This window comes from Danaus plexippus, chromosome 14 (assembly GCF_018135715.1).
Source record: "Danaus plexippus chromosome 14, MEX_DaPlex, whole genome shotgun sequence".
In the NCBI taxonomy this organism is placed as follows: Eukaryota; Metazoa; Arthropoda; class Insecta; order Lepidoptera; family Nymphalidae; genus Danaus; species Danaus plexippus.
The window spans coordinates 932,509-956,142 of NC_083546.1; the positions used below are offsets into that span (position 1 = coordinate 932,509).

The 23,634-nt window shown below is 30.1% G+C and overlaps 1 protein-coding gene across 3 annotated transcripts in view; it reads right to left on the reverse strand.

The window, feature by feature from the left end:
* LOC116769400 (uncharacterized) overlaps nucleotides 1-16,967 on the reverse strand; it is a 42,807-nt gene extending 25,840 nt beyond the window's left edge. Inside the window, exon 1 of one of the 3 annotated variants that reach the window (XM_032660471.2) lies at nucleotides 16,731-16,967. In XM_032660471.2, coding sequence (XP_032516362.2) covers nucleotides 16,731-16,865 — 135 coding nt within the window. In that variant the 5' untranslated portion in view covers nucleotides 16,866-16,967. Of the gene's footprint in view, nucleotides 1-5,688; nucleotides 5,810-13,946; nucleotides 14,102-16,730 lie in introns of those variants that run through there. The other 2 variants (XM_032660472.2, XM_061522623.1) reach the window with 2 other exon arrangements.
* Between the last annotated feature and the right edge of the window lie 6,667 nt (nucleotides 16,968-23,634).

A 23,634-nucleotide genomic window follows, 5' to 3' on the forward strand; every position in this document is an offset into this window, starting at 1 on the left:
TCTGGGAAAATAGCAGTTTTTAACGCAGAATGTTTAATGTGTAAAAGAATTGAGATTATGATGAAATAGTTTGAAATCGGGTCTACTATTCAAAAGATATTCATTTCTTTTAACTTTTAAAAGATGTCAATAAAACGTTTGAATTCAAAATGTATCAAAAATCCTCTGTAAGAAACGAAGTTATATTCATCACACGTACAAATTATTTTAATGTTTTTTTGTGAATAACTTTAATAATGTCTTTAATTATAATCGCAAGAAGTATTCAATATTCCTTTTTAGTTGTGGCAAGACATTTTGTGACGCGATCACAACTAAGTATAACAAAATCTGTATACATGTTCAAACGAGACATTTATTTTTAATTACCATCATAAAACATATTTATTTAAAGCTCTCGTGTTTACTACAAACGGCTAACGAGTTACTATCAGTTATCTGGTTTTATACAGTCTTTATAAATAGAGCATGAAGTGCGGTTGTAGTGTAACTACTCTTAATTAGTAACTTCCTTTTCGTGTCCATCTGTTTTCTTTAGAATCATCACTGGCTAGCGGCGTCCCTTTGATACCTCATTCTGATCTTCACATCGTCTAAATATTTGAAGCGGTTCTGTTAAATTTAGTTCAATTACAAAATCAAAAAGACAACGAAGTTTACTTTGTATGATGTTAAATGTATGTCGATTTTAAGGAAACTTTTAATTTGATTAATTTTAAAAATATCTTATTTATAATAATAATGTTGGAAATACATAATATGTAGTTTTTATTCGTTTTTCAATGTCCGCTTAATGTCTATTGTATTTTGTTTTTCATATATCAAATTTCATAATTACTTAACAGAACAGAAATATTTTAAAGCATTACTTGGAACATATCAAGACGTTCCATGAGCAACGAGACGCTATGCAGGGCTGGGGATTATTTTTGGACGGGCATCATTAGCGTCCGAGAGAGTGGTGTCGGGAGTAAGTTGAAGACGAACTTAAAATTCTATTTGAATACTCATTTGGATATAAATATCACGGAAATTGATTGAGAGCTACGTTTTTGTATGCTATCCTCGGAATATCATAAAAGTTATGCTGTTTAAGCAAGATTGATATGTTTTTAGATATAAATAGTAGAATTAAAAAAGAGTTCACTTTTAATAAATTATTTCGTATTTCTTATAACGGTACGCTTAAACCGAGTTTGCTCTGTCAGGCGACGTATTGCGGATAACAGTCTTACGTTCAAAATCTTCGCTCGCAGTTCATTGAATTAAAAACATGAAATAGAGTGACGATGTCAGTTTGTGGTAAGCTTATATTACGTTTGACTTAATCAGACAATTAAAATTATAATTTTGGTGAATATGGAGGAAAAAAACTTAGTTACTTTCTGTTAACCGCAACCTAAAGCGAATAAAGCAATGGTTTAGGTAACACAATACTCGTTATTATGACTTAATAGGTGAACGGCTTTGGTCGCTAGGATTCTGAAGTGTAGGTCAAATAACATTCATGTTTAATTAAAATGTGTACAGATAGTTATTTTCCTATAAATAATCTTAATAACAGGTTAACCTTGCCTTCTAATCCGCAACTGTAACCGGGGAGTTAATGTATTTTGTAAATGTAATCCTATATCAATATAGGATCAAATCTACTTATACAGTACTTTGGTACGTATGATTTCATCTAATTATGTATGATAATAAATATCAAACGGCTATTTAGTTTAATTCTTAAAGCATTGTAATTAGAGGCTTGGGATTTCAGATTCGAGTCCTGTTCGTGTTGACGAATTTTTAATTCTTCATCATCTAATTGCAATATTAGCTCAATATTGTTCTAATATTAAAAACAATGGCACATTACAAGCTGTTATGAAGATTCTAAGCTGGTTATTCTATTGTCAATTATTGAACAGAATTTTATTCAAGTGAGAATGTTAGGCTGTTTCTTAACACTCATAACGTTTCTTAAATATAAAAGGGGATATTTTTGTCATAAATAATTTGTATATATGTATATGTATTGTGTAATTTTTTTTATATATTTTTTTAAAGTTTCCATTTTATTTTTTATGTATTTCCATTCCATTCTCCTTTGTTTGTAAACTGTACTGTTTGTTTCCGAATTAAGATAACAATTAAACATTTAAAGTATTAAAACTTTCATCTTAATAATATGAAGAAGTTTTTTAACTTAAAAGATTTTGAATGTTTTATAAACGAATATATATGTGAATACGTATATATTACATGATATTAAATTTTATATATCTATAGAACAAAATAAATATATAATGCATTTGGTAGTTGAATTTAATTTTGATATATCAAGTATGGAATTCATAGAATTACCTAAGTATAGAAATTACAAAATATTATATGTTTTTTAAGTAGACCTTAAAACTGTGATTAAAGAGACGTTAATCAACTTTTTAAATACAAGAATTTACATTTTCCCATTATCTCTTCGCTTTTAAAAATACAAGGAACGATTTAAAATGATTTCAAGGTATACTATCACAATGATGACACAACAATACATTCTGTATAAGGAGAGAAAATCATTAAGGCTTTATGTATAGCACAATTAATAATACGAATTCAATTAACACGAGACTTAGTAGGTACAGCCTTAACGATGTGTCGAAACATTAGGCGTAATGCTCACTCAGCCTACATAGCTTAGAACGTCTCATTAAAGTATGAAATCCATTCAAGAGCTATTTTTTTTTTAAACGTGACAAAGGTTTAGCTTTATTCAGCCTTCGGATATTATTCTAGTCAATATATCTAATGTTTTGGTGTTTTTTATTATCAAAGTGACGCAAGTAAAAGCGTTATCATTTTCACACGTTCGCGTTTATATATACTGATAAATAGGGATTGATGTACATTACAATAAATTGGTTAAGGATTTAATTTGATTTAAAAAATATATACTACTTACTGTGGAGTTTAAAGTACGTATTAAGTTATATTTAGTTGGGATGGACCCTCACCCTCTTGGTGAATCCATTGAATTCTAAGAGGTTTCGTCTCTTTATGCAAGAAATATAAAAAAAATACAATTACTAGTAATTACTAGTGTTGCCATCACTCTATTACAACTTCTGTTTCCTCGTTACATACAATTTATAATTTGTAACAAAAATATAGGACTTTAGTTATCAGATCGAATAGTACTTGTTAGATACAGAAGAATTGAGATGTAGATTATTATTTTTATATTTATCTGACACAAAAAGATAATGGCTGTGTAAATTTTCCACAATTTTCATTCTTTGTACAAGATATACTTAAATGTGAAATGATTCAGTAAAGGAAATAATACTCTTCGCCAATTTGAGAATACAAATACTTTTATGGCAGCCATTTTGTATTAATCACATGCAACTTGCAACACGCAAGATGTCTAGCAAATTGTATTATGAAAGCAATATTTCCATACTGATGCAACGGAACCGCTCTACCATTGTTTATTTAAAACTCATTGTAAACAAACTACCTATATTTGATTTTAATTCGTGCTTTTTTTACCGGAAGGTTAGATGCATTTTTTTTTAATGTGAGCAACTCAAAGGCTTATTGCACACAGAAATTATGCCAGAAATTAAAATGCTACAATTTTTTAACACAATAAAGTTTATTAATATAAATATTATATTATTATTTTGAATGGAATGGCTAGTAGATAACACGCATGTGTTTGAATATACGACACTTATGTGTTAATTTAATATACACAATTACAGTCGTCTGTGTCGCCATACCACCGTGAGCTAGATTTTTTGAACTTGCAATTTTATTTTGACGTAGTTATATCGAAACATATATTGCAAACACTTTCATTATTTTGCAGTTCATCATTAAATGTTTCATTAATTATTTAATACAGCAACAAAAAACTATTGTTTTCGAATAGATTTTAAGAAATAATTATATTGTTATGAATAATAATAACTATTATATTAATGAAAATTCATTCGGATTATGTTATTGTAATTATATAACGTGTATAAATAAAATATCTATTAAATAAACATTATTTTCAATGACAGTTTTTAGAGGTGAAAGAAGGTTATATAAGTGTTAATTTGTGTTGATAATATGAGGTCTAGCTTTTCTAACAGACAATAACCTTACATTTATAATTCTTAAGCCGAACAATATTTTGGATATTGGCTATAAGATAACAAAAAAAAAAAAATATGTTGATTTTTATGAATTTTGTGTTACATTATAATCATATTACAAAGATATCTTGAGAGTTCGTTAATTGCACTTTCCATCAAAAAGTCGTTTTAAAATTTGTTGCGTATTTTTTTTATTGTATAAAATATTTAAATACATACAAGAGTTTTAAATTTCAAGAAATAGAGAGAGTTATTTTTAACAAAATAAAAATAAAATTTAAGATATACTACAAATTGGATCATTAAATAATTATATAACGTGAAAATAAAACTGTTAACCATAACGTTATACGTAATAACGTTCCGTGAGAAATTAACAATAATCGCGGTTCAAAGAAATAACTGTGAGTTAACATACAGAATACAGATAACAGTATAGAACATAATAAAACTTTTTATAATCTACTAGAAAACTGTTTCAAACTTTTTAGGCGCGGATTATTTAAAAATGTGTTCATACAAAAAAAAAAGGTTTCTAAATTAAAATTATCCTAAATTAGTCCTCGGTATATCAGTTATCTACACGTGGAAGTTCTGTCAAAATTGATCCAGACATTTCAGAGAATACTGGGAACAAACAGACAGACTAAGGTTCTAAAACACCTAATTCTTTCAATACGTACTGTGTTAACGTCAATATACATTTAGTAAAAAAAAAAACGGCTATTTGAATGATACAAGCAGAAACTCAAAATTTTATTAATATTTAATATTTATATACCTATAAAGCCTTCTTTATGTAACATCGGTTGCAAGGTATGTCTTCTTTGGCTTCTAGTATAAACTAAGTTACCTATATTTGTTTAATAAAAACCTTGTAATATTTATATAAAGTTACTGTGAATAAATGTAATTGATATCATGTGCAGAGACCATAACTACAAAATAACGAAGGACGGAAATTTATTTGCAACATATAATATTGCTATTCACTTTTAAGAGTAACCTCGTTTTATTCCAATGCGTTTAATTTTTTTTTAAAGTACAGAATATAAATATTTAAGATGATTTGAAAATTGTTTGTTTAACTACGTTAAGAATTCTAAATATATTAAAATTACATTTTAAAATAAATTAATTGTATCTAGAATATTGCTTGTGAATTTATTTAATATCTAAGATTATTTTGTCGCCTTAAATTTATGTTTTAAGTTTGAAATTAAAAAGATTTTTATTTAAAATATTATAAGAAACTGCAAGATTTAATATTTTAAAATAATTAATACCCGATAAATGAAACCTATTTTTATGATCTACATGACATAGCATAAGAAACATTTTCCATCCTTAAAAAATATTAAAGTTAAATTCTAATATGTACCAGGAAAATTGTATCAATAAATTAAGTACAACAACAATACAACAATGCGCATTCAATATTAATACAATAGAATTACATACTATAACTTCAACTTTGGCAGTAAGCCACATAAAAAAAAACACACAAAATATGTTGAGATAATATTGCTATATGATTTTTTTTTTAAAAACCTACCTTATATGATAAATATAAATATAAATTTAATATATTAATCCATTAAAAATGTAACACGATTATCAACACTACACTTTTTTTAACTGTCACAACAAGATGGCCGCTATACAAACGTCGCACTTGGATAACGCGCGAAAATATACTGCGGTGTGGTCGGTTGAGAATTCAAGGCTTGTGTTGTGAGATTAGACTGTTATTATTTTATAGGTAATGAGGTCGATAAACCCAGTGCATCTTGCAATAGTGATTATGGGTGATTCGAGTGAATTTTGTACTTAATAATACTGTCTACAAACCCGTTAATGATTTGTCCTTGAGTAAGTTTTGAATCTATTTCTTTAACATGTTTAGAGTTATAATTTTGTTAACACTCCGAATGCAAACTATTTCTTATATAATTACTTTGTATATTCCAAAACATCAGTTTTTTATTTATTTATTATCGTTGATTATATATACGTATTGAAAAGTGTAGTAACTATTACCATTTACCGGTAAAGTAGTTTACTTGATAGTGTATATTAAAATGTCTCGCTTTGGAACTAAGATAACTTTCTACCGTCAGTTAAAATACTTCCTAAAGGGACTCGTTTTGACTGGTTACGTCAATTGAAACTATAGGAAGTTAAACAAGAAAGACATATTACTTTTACCTTAATTTAACGGTATAGTAAATTAAAAGTGTTTCTAAGCCTTATATTATGTGTTGGTTTAAGGGTTTCGTGCCACAAAATGGTTTGTGGTACAGATATTTTTTTTTTATGAAGTAATAAATTTTCCTCACAATTTAAACAAGTATGTTTGTTATTTTCAAACAAAATTGTATAAACGTATTGAATTAGGCCCGCTGGACGTTCTAGGTCGAGCGAACCTGTTAACATTGACAGAAAAATGAATTCCTTTCATATTTCCAGTCCATGACAATCTAGATGAGGTTGTGTAGGAAACGGAGCAAGGCCTATCAGCGATCACCTCAGCATGACAGAGCGTGACATTATATGCAGGGTTTATAAACATTTAGATAGTTTTAAAACAAAATCATCTTGTAGAAGTTTAATTTCATTCTATCGAATGTTATATCAGAATGTTGGTAAAGCCTGCAAGTTAGAACAGTTAGGTGTATTGTGATCTCAGTGTCTATGTCAACGAATGATCTCGTTTGTATTCACATACAGTTATAATTTATACGTACATTATATATTTTAAGTAATGATATTGGTACGATCGTTTCAATGTCCCTATTTTAGCCGTGTAGTTGTGAAAGTGGTTATAAAAATGTCATTTAATTTCTGCAACAGATATTTGATAAATAGAGTTCTGTGTGCTTAGGATAAGTTTAAATCGTTAGTCAACACACGGAGCGTTCAAAATTTTTCATTCATAAATCTCGTCACGTTATAATTAACGTGGGTTATTGAATGAGGAACGTCAAAAACTATGTATGTTTCGTGTAGTTGCAAACTTGTGGTAAACCTACTATTTACTGATTTTCTTTATTCTGTTGTTTAAATTTTAAGGACGTATTTTTTTTATATGACCACGTAATTTATTCGTAATCTTTTATAACAATGTTGCTATACTAAAATATTTTTTTTGCAATACAATGGATTTACGATAAGAATATGTCTGTTTGGTTACATTGCAAATGTATGCTCTATATTTATATTTATAATTGCCATTTAGTTTTAAAATGTTGTCAGTAAAATATAGGAATTCCGTTATAAAGCCATCGTTCAATGAAACAATGTTGCAACCACTTTAAGGACGTTCTCTAAGTTTGAAAGACGCCTGTTGTGTCTAGAGTAATACAAAGTTTTGCCAGCGGCTTTGCTTGCACAGTAAAGAATAACCTATGAGTTACCCATCATCGTCTTTCTTCAAGGTTTATTTTGATTTCCATGGACCCTTTTACAGGATCCTAACTTCGTTATAATGGCACTACCTCAGGTCATTGACCGTTCGATAAAAAAAATCAGACAATAATTGAAGGAGTTTTAGCCTAAAACCCATATAGTTAAATTGAAAACTTCCTCATTTTTGAAGTGTGTAAAATATTAGCCTAAATGATCTATAATAACATACCCTGAATAGGAGTGAAAGTCCCGACGAAATCAGTCCAGCCGTTTCAGAGATTCATAAGTCTAAATAATCAGCAGACAAATATTGTCAAATTACATTTTTGATATCGTAAATATTGATGTCCTTGAAGTCTTGAGGAAGATGTAAGGTCAATGATCGTACTATTTCGTGCATTTTTTTTCAATTTATAAATCCCCACATATACGCACACAAATACTAGTTATAGAAATTTCTATTTGAGTATTTGTTATATGTATGTATACATATCTCGAATGAGCACTGTGTTTGACAAGGAATCAGAAAGTATGTTTAATAAAATGTATATGATAATTGAACAATGGCCCTGAATTTCTCTTCTTAATGTTTACTTGTTATAAAAGTAAACAGTGTTACAAAGGAAAGTTATCGACAACGTAACAAGCTATTACATGACTGTTTTAAATAAACATTATATATATTGAACATATATTATCGATAAAAAAATGTTATGTATCGAGAACATCTATTATCCATAAGTCTATGAACATAACAAATTTAATTTTCAATGTCATAACCATAGCCAGTTCAATTTGTTGCGATCAGTATCATGAGTTCTCTTCGTCACGACTCCGAACGATGGTGAGGGTACATTCATAGGCTAATTAAATTAACACATAGGATACTAGCCGTGCATATACATATTGACATTTGAATTAATATTGTAGAATGAAAATACGAAAGAAATTATAATATCTCCTTATTTAGTATTGTAAATTGTATCTCTTAAATGTAATATTGTCTAAAAAAATAATTTATAACCATGTGTTGTTCAACAGAACGGATTTCAATGTGAAAGTTTTGTTTTCACTCGTACATGACGCGTCTTAATTAATTATTAACGCATTAAATGTCTCGTGAAATACAAACGCGGTAGGGAGATCTCTCGAATGTGGGTAATATAATGGAACTTAAAATATATAAGTATATAGAAATAAGCGTTGGATTAGATTCACTATTTATTATATATATTATATTTATAATAAGTTAAAGATCAATGTAAATTATAAAAGAATATTAAAATTACACATCTCAATAATAATAAATATGTATATATATTTTTTTAATTTAATATCTTCTATTGAATTAACGTACTTATACGAAAATATTTGGATAAAAATTTTAATTAAACTTCAATGTGCGATTCGTATCAAAATTACTACAGACTATAGAATACTGAAACTGTAAATAAAACGAATTTATATACATTGAAACGTATCACCTCCACAATAACATTTAAATCACCTTATTATTGGTTGCTATTGTAATGTGAAATTATTTAATAATAAAAATTACGTATTCGTAATTTAATTTACTCTTTAAATAACTTATTATTTTTAATTTAAATCTACATAAATATAATAACAGACTTCTATAGTTTTGTTACCATGGCATAAGTTTAGTAAGTTTTCATTCTTACACACTTTACCGGAGTACAGCATAGCTAAGTCTTTATTCAATATAAAGTTACTAAAGTTCTAAGAAATAGAGCATTTGTATAAGTATTTCGTGTTCAGTTATTTGTTTTTTTTGCACATACCAAACCTTTCAAACAAGGTCATAGGCTAATCTTGCAAGGGGTATATATGTACCACCTACCTACAAGGGAAATATATGTAGTACATATTATGTACCTATTCGTGGACGGAAGAAATTATTGCTTTATATATATATATTTATCTATATATATAAATAGTGAACTCATATTTTCGGCCTTTAGTTAGAAGTGAAAAACCTCGGGTAGATCTAATTTAAGCGTCTCTAAGTAGTTATTTGTAAGTTTAATACTACTAGCGCCATCTCTTATCACAACGTTGGACTTCCATTTGACTTCGTCATCATAATAGTCGCAATATCTAGTTTCTGTTAGGTTTATTTCACTATAAAACATAATATTGAGGACAACTGATTTTATTTTTACATTTTAACACATACATTGTATTGAAAACGGAATCAGTATGCTTAACACAATTTTGCATGTCTCACTACATACGGAGCGTGAAAAATTTTTCATTCATACATTTTTACACGTTATAGTATTAACGTAGATATTGGAAGGCAAACTGTTCGTATGTAGTGTGACGTTTCAAACTTGCTGTAGGCATAGCGCCGTTATAACTAGTATTGCCAGTTTACTCAACTAACTGATTAATTTAGTTAGAAATAGTAGGACTGTTGCGATATGAATCGAAAATGATTCAAACTTGTAGTTTTCATACAGTGAGATTTTATGACACATTTAAATTTAGGAATATTTATTTATAAATTTTTTTCTTTTTTAATCAAACCAAAATTTGCTTATATTATAAAGATTTTACAAAGTTTGTCTGTTTGTCGGTGATTTTGTGTTATGATGGTGAAGACGAGAAAAAAAAATTAAAACCGTTGCGTAACTGAATCTGTTATAAATGGATTTACTTGAAATGTTATGTTCTTATAAGGAAAGCATCCCGTTTTTATATACAGTTGAAAAAACATGCTTACTAAAGGTCTACATCGTCACAATACATACGAAGTGTTTCTTGTTATTGAAAAAAACCCTACTTAAATTCTATAATCCTCAATGATTTATGAATGTAATACTGTTAACTCTCCGTATGTAGTGAGATATGAAAACTTAGGGTAAGACTACATTATCCCGTTAGGTGAACGACGTCTGTCGTCTACCAAATATAGGTTCGCGTTGTTCAGTATGTCAATGTTTTTTTGAATAGTCGTTTAGTAATACTCTTAGGGGATAGAGAATAGGTGAACAGAAAAGATTTTACCAAAAAAAAAATCTTGTTTTTTTTTCTTTTATTTAAAATTTGCCTCAAAACAATCTTTTATTAGCTGTCATTAAATTCACTATTCCTTTAATTTGTTTTCAATAAGTTATGTATTTTTGTCAAGCGAATGACAATATTCGAAACATTCATTTGCCTATCTTCAATGCAGGAAGTTGATTTGACTTGGATTTCCTTTAACTTATGGACATATTTCTTTCAATCGGTATAATTTTGTCAATTATCGAGCTATAAAAAGTGGATGTTGAAAATATATAATTTTATTTATAGTAAAGTCCAATGAAAATCGTTCCAATGTACCAATGGAAGCTTAGTTCGGAATATGTACGACAGATGTCGCTGTATCTACCGTTTTGATATTCTTCAATGGTATTAGGTATAGTCAAAATGTGCTCGTTTCGATTTCTTTTATAGTTTGTATATGAATAATATGTGCATTTCATCCTTGACTTACGCATAAAACAATATTGAATTTCTCTCAGTACACTAGGTAAATTAATTGATTTTCTAAACACTGCCTTAATGTTATACATTATGAGCTAGATTTGTGCGTCGCGTATTTCAAGCTATAAAAGTATCGACGAGGTCAACTAGATACGTTATATCATTCTCACGCACAAATATCGTTGTCAATCAACCACCTGAGTTTATTTGACTCATTGTTTCATAATCAAATAGGCGCCATTTGTTCAAGTATTGATACATACACCAGCACACGCACACACACACACGCACACACACACATACACACACACATACACTCAAACATTCTAACACGCAAATAATACCTTATCTGATTTTGCCAACAATGAAAGCTCTGCTATTACTGAAGTGTATATAACAGAAATTAGTATATGTGTCTATTTTTCAGTGGAAATACAATTCTTAGTGTTTATACTGATACCACCAAATATCCAATATCCCCTGAAGCGTTGTAATTGTGATAAATATTTTTAGGGGACACTGAAACAATTGGCGTTTCGATGTTACGGCCTCAATAAAAAACAAGAAACTGTGAGTTTTAAGTGTGGAATGTGAACTTCTACTAGGACTACAGTTTTTGTGATTAAATTGACAGATGTATCGATAACTATGTGTATTGGTACAAATTAAAGTTAAATAACGAATCAGTAACTTGTGAGTAATTATATAACGTGACGATAACGATATGATGATTATTATTAAACCATCATAGAATACATAAAGCAATTAAACTCCAAGGATAGTAAAGAAACATAGAAAAACTCTGATATAAATTAAATTCTTTGTAAGTTTGGGACTTTTTCTAGTAAGGCTAAGTATACACGAGAAATCATAGATAGGTATTTGATGACTCGTTGAGGATAATGTTTTATTTTATGCTACAAATGAAGTAGGTACATGTTAAAATAGTTATGATTCTTCAATAATATTCAAAGTAGATAAGACGACGTGCTTTATAATTTAAATTACTTTAATGTGTCTTTGTATTTATTATGTGTCTGTAAGAATGAGATCTAAAACTTTCGCGAGTATTAATTTAAATTAAACTAATATTTTTCATATTCAGACCCCCGACTTTCATTCACATCTCGTCTGTCCGTGATCACGGTTGCTGAAAAGTAACCGAAAGTATTGGGAGTATGTAGTTTTGTACAATAACAACATACGCGTAATATAATCCGAAAATATTAGTTTAATGTATCTATAAGGTTATTATTAAAAAAAAAAACAATAACTTATCTCATATGATAGAAAAATTTAAGAGCATAAATATTAATAAATGAAAGAAATAATAAAAATTTCGGTTTAATATGTCTATGTCTTGTATATATTATAGAAATTAAACGATTTATCCAATAAACATTTATATCTCAAAATCTGTTCTATTACTAGATTCAATTGGCTACATTTCCGACGTTATGACACTATTGAGTAAGAAGGAAGCTTTACAACAGGATGTCGTTCCTTATAAGAGTAACCAGATTTGCGACTATTTTGTTGCAAAATGTATTCATTTATTGTGAACATTTTATTTACATTTAAACTTCCCCCCCGGGTATTATTTTCATTTAAAAATTTCCTGCCACGCATAAGGTATTTAACAAGTATACATAGGTCAAAAATTACTTTCAAAATTTTGGTAAAGAGCTGATTCTTTCACATTGCTAGACAGATATTAATCAAACATAAATATAAACCACGGCGAGAAAATTGACTTTAATATGAAAGGAACTGCATCGAGATCTGTTTGTGAACTACAACGTCACATACAGATATCGTCACCGACAGATGTCAAATATCCTAATTCTTCAGTAAATACATGTTAGTTGGAAGTATTAAAAATGAAATATACATTTTTAAATAATCTACTCTTAGTTAAAATTACTACAATGAAGACTAACAGAGTTCGTGTTTTATACATGATACAGTTATTTAATTCATGAAAGTTATATGTATACAATATGAAAGCAATTAATATTTTGAATCTAGATTTTGAAATCAGCACGAATTAGATTTTTTTCTACTTATATGTAGGCTATCTTTACATCTTTAAGAAAGAAACAAGATTATAAAATATAAATTTAGGAGTTAATTGCAAAGAAGTTGTGTTTTTTGGGCTAGTACTCTAAATATAAAATTAATTGGTGTAATGTGTTAGATAGAAGTTATAGATAATTATTTTAATCGGACCTCGTAATTTACGGTTCTTATAACATGATTTTACCTAATTTTTAACGTGTTTTCTTCAAGAGATTTTTGCATATTCGAGATCATACCCTAATGTTATAAATGAAAAACGCTCAAGTTGTTACAGAGACATTTTAAATGAAAAACAGAGAGGAACAGAGATAAATGCTTACTAAAATACATTTTTATACCGCAGACAGGTTGTAATTTTGTAATATAATAATCGAGCCTTAAAAATATTAACTGTTTGATTATATTACATCATTGTACACTGATGGCTCATTCGTAAATTCTTTGGGGCAAAAAAATTTACGTATTTATACGTAAAAAATGTAAATACAAATACAATAATTGAGAATAGATTGGAATCCGTATTTATATTTAGTTATCATTACATGTCTATTCTGAAATAAATACGATAATTGCAGAATGCATTTCAAAAATTACTTACTCAGAGCAAAAAAAAATTAGGAGTTACGCGTCTCAAATACCCGCCTAATAAATACTACTATTTACGTAACATTTGACGTCAGTCCAGTAAAATTTTTTGGATGATAATCTTTAATTGGTCTCAGTTAGCGCAAATCGTGATGATATTTCTAGCTTACTACGTATCCAAGTATTGTATTGATGAAATGAACGCTATGAGATTGATTGTTCCTAGAACTAAAAGTGAAAGTAACTTACCTCGAAATTACTACCGTCTCGTACCACCATCACTTTTTTGAAGAAAATCTGGGGCATGATGTCAACTTCGACCTCCTTTATATAATTATATTTAATATTACAACTAATTCACTTGTTTTTATTGTTCACAAAGTTCTTTGTCATTCGAATGTCATGGCCACGGTTTTTTCGGTCTAAATAGTTGTCTCACGGATCGCTTATTGCACTTTTTTTCTTCTGAATAAATAATGGATTTTAAAATATATAAATTAATTCGTTTTTATCCAAGAAGTTCACCTTCTAACATCGTGTGGCGAACTAAGCTACCAAACTAGTAAAATGTTTATAAGTATAAAACATGGTTGATAGTTGCTGTTGCAATATATTAATTGTGACCATTATATTGTGCTTTATTGCTTTGAAATCAAGGTATGAAATCGTCCGGCAGTCGCAAAATTTAATGGCCACGTGACCTACGTACAGTGCAATATACCTGTGACACTTGCTAGAATCTTGATTAGATTTTTACATTTTATAACAGTTAATTTAATGTATTTGTAAACAATTTCAGATATGCCCGTAACAGCATAAAGCCCTTTAACTTGATAAGCGGTTATTAAATGAGTTTCCTTTAGCGTAATTTGCGATGAGAAATGTTTGTAGTTAGAATAGTTAAAATTCAATTATACAACACTGTTAAAACATACATAGTAAAATTTCAGGCATTATATAATAAATAATAATCGATCGAAATTGTCTTGGATGAATATTGTTTATAGTTTTGTTCAAGTTTGATACTTATAACATTGATATTAGAGTTCATTACTTTTGATCCAGAATACGTGTAAAAGTTCCATAACACTCTATATAGTTTTCCGTGAAAATATGCAGTATGATAGCATGAGTGTTATCTTATCAGACTGAACGATCAATGACCAGAGATAATATAAGGTAAAAGTGACCGACATGGTGGAAGTAGAATCGATAATTTGTTTATTCGGTAAAATATTTTTTGGCCGAACCGTGTTCAATAATGACTTTTATTTGATTAATTTAATTGACGATATTATTTTATATCAAAAGTTAAATATAATCTTATAGCACAAATAAATGTATCCTCTGTTATTAATAGTCCTGACTCTAGATTGGACGTTCTAAATTCTTAACAGAGCTTGATTTATTTCTGCTGGCGGATCTTAGTGACTTATTTCAACCTTAAATAGTTGCTATTTGTAGATGGTTACACAGAGAAGATACACAAATAGCCGGTAACTGGCTTGTGATCTAAGTAAAAGTAATTATGGCACATCTCAAGTATTTGTGGCTTAGATGTTTAAATGAAAATTATCCAACGAAAGGCCTCTTGTTTAGTTAAACCTTTGTAAGTTATCAAAGTGAGTTACACAGATGAAACCCAAAAAAAAATCCATCAAAAATTCCTGCATATTCGTTATTTCTGAGATTTCTTTTGCGTTTTATACTGTCTGTGGGATCTACTCATATTTAGTTGAAGCCTAAAGTGAGAAACAAGACAGAAAATATTTTGCGACCTGTTCGATAACATCAAACCAGATATATGACGTAATTGTGATACCACAGATATCTTTAGAGTATCTTCAGATGTGCTTTCATGCAAATTATATAAATAAGGAAGCGTTTTATCACGCACCAGCTAACAGAGGTACAACACCGAAATTGGACGATAGCATCGGTGAAAGCCGCGACTGTTCGGAATATTAAATTAGTTTTGATATCGATAAATTAAACAGAAATTTTAGTCAATAGATATTATAATGATGAAATGCAACGATTTTGTTATCAACTTTCAAGACAACTTAATTTCTAGTGCATTCTATTATGGCTAAGCACGCTGATTTGCTTGCGTGAAAGATTTTTATGATAAGTTTTCTTATAGATTTTGTGATTGCTTTGTAAGTATTAAATTATATGTAAGTGTGGACTTATTTGCCCTTAATGTAGATCGTTACTGTGCCTATTCTAATGTTATTATTTGTTAGGTCAAAAAAATAACAAATAAGCAAATTGAACTCAGGAATTTTAAATTTGTCTACTTAATTATGTTTTTGATACAATAATAATATTGAGTTTAAGCATTAATTTAAATTAGAAGATATAGAATAAAAAAATTATCGACAAGAGCAGGAATCGAACCTGTTATATTCGGAATATGGCGCTCCACTTTGCTCTTGACTTTACAAATTTATATATTTATCTATAATATATCAAATATATATTTTTTCAATTTAATAAGATGTTTCTTGAGCAAGATTATGTCATTATCGTAATTTCTTTTAATTCCCTATGGCTTCCTAAAGTGACACTGTCAAAGTCATTAGGGCTAACAGCATATTATGACAGACAGACAAAAACGGTCCATAGATGCTGTGGTGTATGAGGAAATATTACCTTTCACAACATTAGATGCAATTTATATAGGTACATAGAAGGCTAATATGATTCTACATTTAGTTATTATTCAGTTAATTCATACTAAAAAAGCAAATAAAATTTTCTATTAATCAAGGAATTAAAATGTTTATAAACTCATTAATTATGTTTGTGAAATAAATGTTAGCAAATAATTTTTCGACTATTCTCTATTTGTTAACACATTCACGTATGTGTTTCGCGTATATCTCACGCATACAAACAAAGATAACATTACGTAGAACCTTGCATTACGAAATCCTTGTTATGTAGGTAAAACGCATTCGCATCCAAATAGCATCCACATTATTAAAACCCGTATATATTATTTAGTTTCAATTACTGTAAATAACTTACGTTGAGATCGTATCCACTGCTTAGCCATGAGTGCTTGTTGAGTACTCCGCTGATATATTTCCTCCTCCATCTCGCCAGTAGACCATCACAACTTTTTCGACGTTTAGAACGCCGGTTGAGCACATAACGTTCCATAACTCTCCCTAACAAAACACGCAAACTATATTGCACTCAACGAAACGAGAGACGATAGCCGCGCTCGACGGACGTACTTAAACTAAATATACAAAAACAAATGAGCCAGCATTATAATAATTACATAAAAAGGCCGCACTTTAATAACTGCTTTCTGAATAATTTACTCCATACTTTATGTCTGTATTGTATTTAGAAAGCGTTTCTTTTGAAATCTGTATTATATTATAGAAGATGTTTCGTCGCTTAGAAACGTCCTGCGTCTGGAAGTCCACTGTGTACAATATGTGAGGTGACCGCTTCACGGCATGGAATACATACGATCGTGATTAGAATACTATACAGGATGTTGATTGTAACACCATATAAAACGGACAATGGGCTTTAGGTATGCACCACGGTGACTGCCCTCCATGTCAGTAAGTAATTTTCCTAACCCAAATACCTGATCAAGGACGTATTTTGTGTGGGAATTTGTTACTTATTAGGTTATCAGGTCGAAATTGTCGAAGTACTGTTACTTGAAACTACGAATAATCTTTTTCTTGAAACTTTATTTTTTAGTTTCTGGATATAATTGATATAGAAATTTGAACTCTAAATGAAAGCTAGTATACGCTACATAAATAATTAAAAATTTATTGCATTATGGATTTGTAAATTTCATAAGTGTGTTTGAATTTTCTGCTTTATGTTGAATTTATGTATTTTCGGACTACGATTTTTATATTTTTTCTTGTTTTCATTTTGATTTTTATTTATAAAATAGCGTTTCCTTCAATGTTATTGATTGAACGTTGTTAAGACGTCATCTCTTAATAATATTTCCAATGACTCTATGCAGTCGAAACGGAATTTGTACCTTCTAAATAAATCCTGTTGCTCTCAGACTCATTACCTGTAATCAGATGCTAAGTCTCAAATAACTCCTAAGTGAGATGAATTATAATTCCCACTCAACATGTTTCTATGTTTATTATGTTATTGAACTAATGGTAACTAAGAAAATCATATGGGCAATTTTCATTCCTTAAACTCCTCTGGAAAGACGCCTGATTGTAAAAAATATCATATAGATGCGACATTCACTTTGTGTAGACTGTTAGCTTTATCACAGACTGTAGCGCTATCTCTTTTAAGGGAAAATTGCCGATCTTCTTACCTTATCCTCACCATAGCCACTCGGAAGACAATCCTTGCAACTACCTACCATTGGCGAGAGCAAGTTTTAGCTTTCCAGATAGTATCCTTTTATAACATGCAACGAACTCTACTATAGCCTATGATAGCTACTCAAGCGCAAAGCACGCCGTTATTGACACTATAATCCCCTTTATAGGAATCAATATTTCACATGATGCGAAGATCCTAGGTAAAAATCCTCTTTGTTTTCTAAAATTCCCTCTTAATAATTTTTAATATAGATCTTTTTTCATAAGCAAATGAGCCCGTTTATCAGACTACCATTTCCTTGTAACACTTTTAAAGCATGAATCCTTTTGTTTTGCTAATAATTCTTGAAGAAAGACTTAAATGTAATTCTGATTCCCGATTGTTATTAGGTATTTTACTATAATTTCTTCCATTTACCGCAGATTTGAGTCCAATCTCAAGAAGCAGATGTTCCTATAAGAGTTTATCTCAATAGTAAAATCGACGCTTCATTTACAGAAATTAGCTATCGAAAGTAGCACCTCTATCCATTCCATTCCTATCATGTTTTTAAGGCAAGGCCAGGTTGTGATAGCTAGTTGATAGAACACCATATTTAAACAAGAGTTTCCCCGAAGCTTCTTCTTTTTGATCAGAATTGATGTTCAAAATTTTTAATGATTTAGATGAACTTGACTCGCAATGTTAGAATGTTAAGTATTTTACGGCTCATGAATCAATAATATTGTAGTCGTTCTGTTCGCCTTACGATTTGAGCTTTTGATTTTTAGACTAAGATAAGATATCCTACAATTGAATAATCAAGAATAGAAAGGGAAGTGAATTAGTTTACATAATGTTGTAGTAATTGGAAGAAAATACCGCAGACGTCGCATCGTAAGGAACTCATTGAAAAATAATTAGTTATGTAAATGAGTACACAGATATGCCGCTGTGTATAAGGTAAATGAAATGAAATTAAATTAGAAGTTGTAGAAAGTTTAATGAAATAATCAATTTGCATCAATTTGACGTTTTTATTGCCATGACTATGAAAAGTAGTTGTCAGACTGGTTGAGACTATTGCATAATAAAGGTAAATTTCAAATATTTGTTTTTTTTTTTGTGATCTTTTTCTGATGTATAGAGTCTCCTCCGTACTTGATTTATTTAATCTATAATAAAAAGATTCTATATATACCTATATAATATTTGTTATTTTGGTATTCATTAAAAAATATTTGACATTGTAAATAATATATATAACAGTTTTGTAAGAAATAAAAAAGAATCTTGAAATTAAATAATTGTATAAACGAATAAAGAGGAGCTGTATTGACTAAGACTTGGGGGGCGAGCTTGCTGATGCTGAATTGTTGAGTAATTGGTGTGATACATCTTGAAATGGTGAAAAAAGGAAAGAAGAGAATTATTAAAAAAAAATAGTTTAATTTATTTTCTTGTATTGTTAAAATATGGAATAAACAATGATTTAGAATAAGTTGTGCAGTAAGAATTATTATTTTCAAACCACAGCTGAAACATTTTATTTATAATTAGGGGTGGTATTACTTGCGAAACGAAAATAAAGAGTCCCGGAGGACAACAAAGATACGTACGTTCAAAAGGGATTAACTAATCCTTAGAATAATATGAAAGTTAGTGAAACAGTTAAAAAATATTTAAATAATGATCAGGAAGTAAAAACTATCAATTAAAAAGAGAAATTACAAAAGACCGAAAAATTTATTGAGACAGTCGTGGTTTAAATAAAAATATTATATATATGTATATATAAACAAAATTGAACATTTGGGTATATTTTATTGTTGGAACGATAAAATTAAAACACTTATTTTAAAATTAACGTTTCAATGGCCAGCTAGAAACAGAATAAATAGGTTACGGTCTTATGAATATTTATGGGAAGGATGGTAAACAATGATAGAGCTTTCCCACGTATATGAGTATGCCTCTTTATTATAATATGAATTGTTGGCAAGAAAGAATATTTTATCAGAACCTACGACCAAATATTTCCAAGAGAAGCCAGCTTGTAGTTGTCTGTAATAAGTATCTAAGCACTAAGACGAGATCCTTTTATCGTTAAGTCATCTCAAAGTATAACAGTATGGTATTATTAAACTATTATTATCACCCAAGTCTTTATCTGTAATTACAACAGATATTTTGGAATGTACCTCGTAGATTGATAATTCAAAATGGTATCTCTGTTAAGTAATTGAGTTTCGGTATCCAGTATTGTATAAGGATTACCTAACGAATTGTATGAAAGATTTTTGACAGCTTTCGATTCCTACGAACCCTCTAAATGGAATAGTGAAAAAATATTTGAGGTATCAAATAACCACTTGCATAAGAATTTGTTGCCGCTGCGAGAAACGTGACTGTTTGCTAAAAAATGTAACATATCCGAAAACGGAATTTTTCAGATGCGATAAACTAAGTCACGTTGCAAAGAAATATAATCCAACAGGAACAGAACAAAATCGTTTAAAAAAAGTTCAGATAATATCGCATCCAATTGATCTGTATAAAAATGAGGGTAAATGATATTTTATAAAGCACATCTATTTGGATACCGGTAGGTGTTTTAAAATACTATTCCTGGGAGCATCTGACGCCCTTAAAACGAGCTTGAGCCTTCGAATGCCGTCTTAAATCGTCTTAGTGGTAATTCAGTTCATTAGGTAAGTTGAATTATCACTCGACGAGGTATGTATATGTCAAAACATGTGTTGTTATTACAGACAAAGACTTAGGAGGTAATACTTTGATAATGCCAAATTGTTATAAATCGAGTTCAGTTAATGCTAAAAGGGTCTCAACTTAGTGCTTAGGTTCTTATTTCATACGACAAGAACTCAAAGTAACTTCTTTAATATCGATGTATATGATAAAGCAAGTTATTTCAGAATAGAATTAGTTAAGATACTTCTACTTGCAAGCTGTATTAGCCACTCACAAAATTGTACTAATTTCCCCCGTATACAAAAATTGAACAAAACGCAGACACAAGGTACCAAGTATTTCAGTAAAAACCGCGTTTGCCGCACGATTTTCTCCTTTTCTCTCTCCTTATATCAACAACAAAATTAATAAGATTTGCGTCCTAAGGAATCTTTCATATAGAGAAGTAAAAATAATTATCACAAATTTATTAATAAATGGTCTTAGGCTGATTCCGAACACTATAAAAATACTCAAATAAAAAACTAAATTATAGCAATGGTGAGTCTCATTTCGTTTACGTAAATATAGAATCATACACTCGCACACACGCACATACACACTCACAACTCCTACACTTCACTTACAAGCATAGTAATAATTTACTGAATCCTGTCTGCTAAAAATTAATCGATGTCCACGATCCAGTGTGTGCTAGCCTAGTGAGGACATCAAAGTTTAAAGTGTTTTTTCTGTACAGATACGTCGAAAATACTTCTTTAAGTTGGGACGTGAGCTGTCGTAGATTTTTTAGAAATTCAGTAATTATTAATTTATTGAAAATCAAATAAAGTAGTAGTGTGAGGTACACATTGCTGAAAAAAGGGTTAGGCGATCGTAAATCATGTTGATCCTTGCAATCCATCAATTGGGGACACTTAATAAGTGAAAAGCGTTTGGTATTCATAAATATTTGGTACGTAAATATAATATCGTCTGATGACATATGGACTGATAGGGACCATTCAGTTACAGAATTCTTAATAAAATATAATTATTAAGTAATTATCCGAAGATCGGGCTCGTAGTGAAGTTAAAAGTAATAATGAATTATAGAGGAAAAATTTCAGTTGTGATAGATTATTAGTTCGCTTTAAGGGCTATGCAGTTTTCGTGAATTTTAGCAGCGATCGGCTGCCACAATTCCTTTTGGAAGTACTGTTACAGCCAGTAGCGAGACTATTAACGGTAATGCTTAAACTAGAGATGATCTTATTGTTGCATTATAAATAGTTGAATGTATGTACCGATTATGATGCAATTGTTCCGAGATGGCCAACAAAAATATAAAAAATTGAAAATTTTGCTGAAAATCTAAATTAACAGTTTTTTTGATTTATTTTTTTTTCCATACAGGTTTACAGACGGAGATCTTTTGAGGCGAAACCTCTCAGCATTCCATTGATTCACCGTGCGTGTGCCGGGTCCATCGCGTTCAATGCGAAGAGGAGCTACAGCAGTGCCTTGGACATGAGACCCAGGTGTACGTTTACGGGGCCCCTATCTAACGCGCGTTAAACGTTCACCTCCACCGTCCAAGCTCCTCTCTATACCTAACCAAAGTTGAAACTACTAGGGCTACTACTACCCTACTAGGGCTGCCTTCGACGCACATGCTGCTGCACACACATGCCTGAAGTTAGTTCTGGACAGGCTCCAGTCCCTTACTAGGCTGTAGAGAAATTTAGATGTTATATCTCGTGATCCTACTTCTACCGCGTAGAAATTTACAACGAACCTATTCTTAGTGACCTCGTAATACTTGTTAACCTTGATGGCATGGTCATAACGCGCTTTTAAAATTCGCGAATATAAAAATATGTCTGGTCTGGATGCCGACGCACATATATCATCTGGGATTTTATATTGCTTTTTAAACATATGCATCATTATAGTCCAAACCGAAGCGGTTTAATGATAAAGTAAGGTTTGACTTTTTATTTTATGGCCCTAGTGCCTTTTTTCACAAAACCTAATGATATCTTGTTTGCGGTTTTTTCTGTTTACGCTCTGGCTACCGAATGTCAAACTGCTTCACGTATGATTTCTAAAACCCTATCGTGACTATGGGCCGCTGTCCAGGAGTACCCTACATCCCATTTTAGTAGTGCTGGCGACTATTCATGAATCAAACTACACCATTTTACTGGTAATGGAGTGCAAAAATCTATGTGTCACCACTCGTTGTGCATTTCTGTCTCATTACATAGATCTTATATTTAGAACTCTCGTCTTGTCGAGTAAAAGACTTTAATATATCCGTATCTTTGGCCTTCCTACTTGTTCCTAACCCTTCTCTATTACTTTGTTCTCCTATCATAAACTGTTTATGGAATTGTAGTCTTCATTCTAGCTCTAGTGCTTCTTTGTCTTTTGGGAGTGATGTAACCAGGACATCATGGGATTTCCTCAGGATGTGTCTCTTGGAAACTCTTAGGTGTTTATAGAACCCAGATGGTCATTTTAAATTTATCCCAAAATTATAGCTGTTCCGGAATAAAGCTGACGAATCAGCGGACAGCGCGACAGTGTTTGGGGTTACGTGTCAGTGTTGCGATATCGTCAGCGATGGCTAAGATGGATTCTGTGTATTTATTATTAAACTTGAACCGAAAACACATTTTTTTTTATCGTTAGTTATTAGTTTATCCACTAAAATATTAATTACAATATTAAATATTATTGGAGATAAACAACAGTCCTTGAAATAGTCCTACATTGTAAGTCAAAGTATTTATTTATTTATAATTTTGAATCGAACCATTTTAATTCTTTTCAGCTGGTTGTAAATTTATGTACCTCCAATGTCTAAATTTACCGGACTAGTACTTACCATGAAAATTAAATGCATTTTTTCCATTTTGCT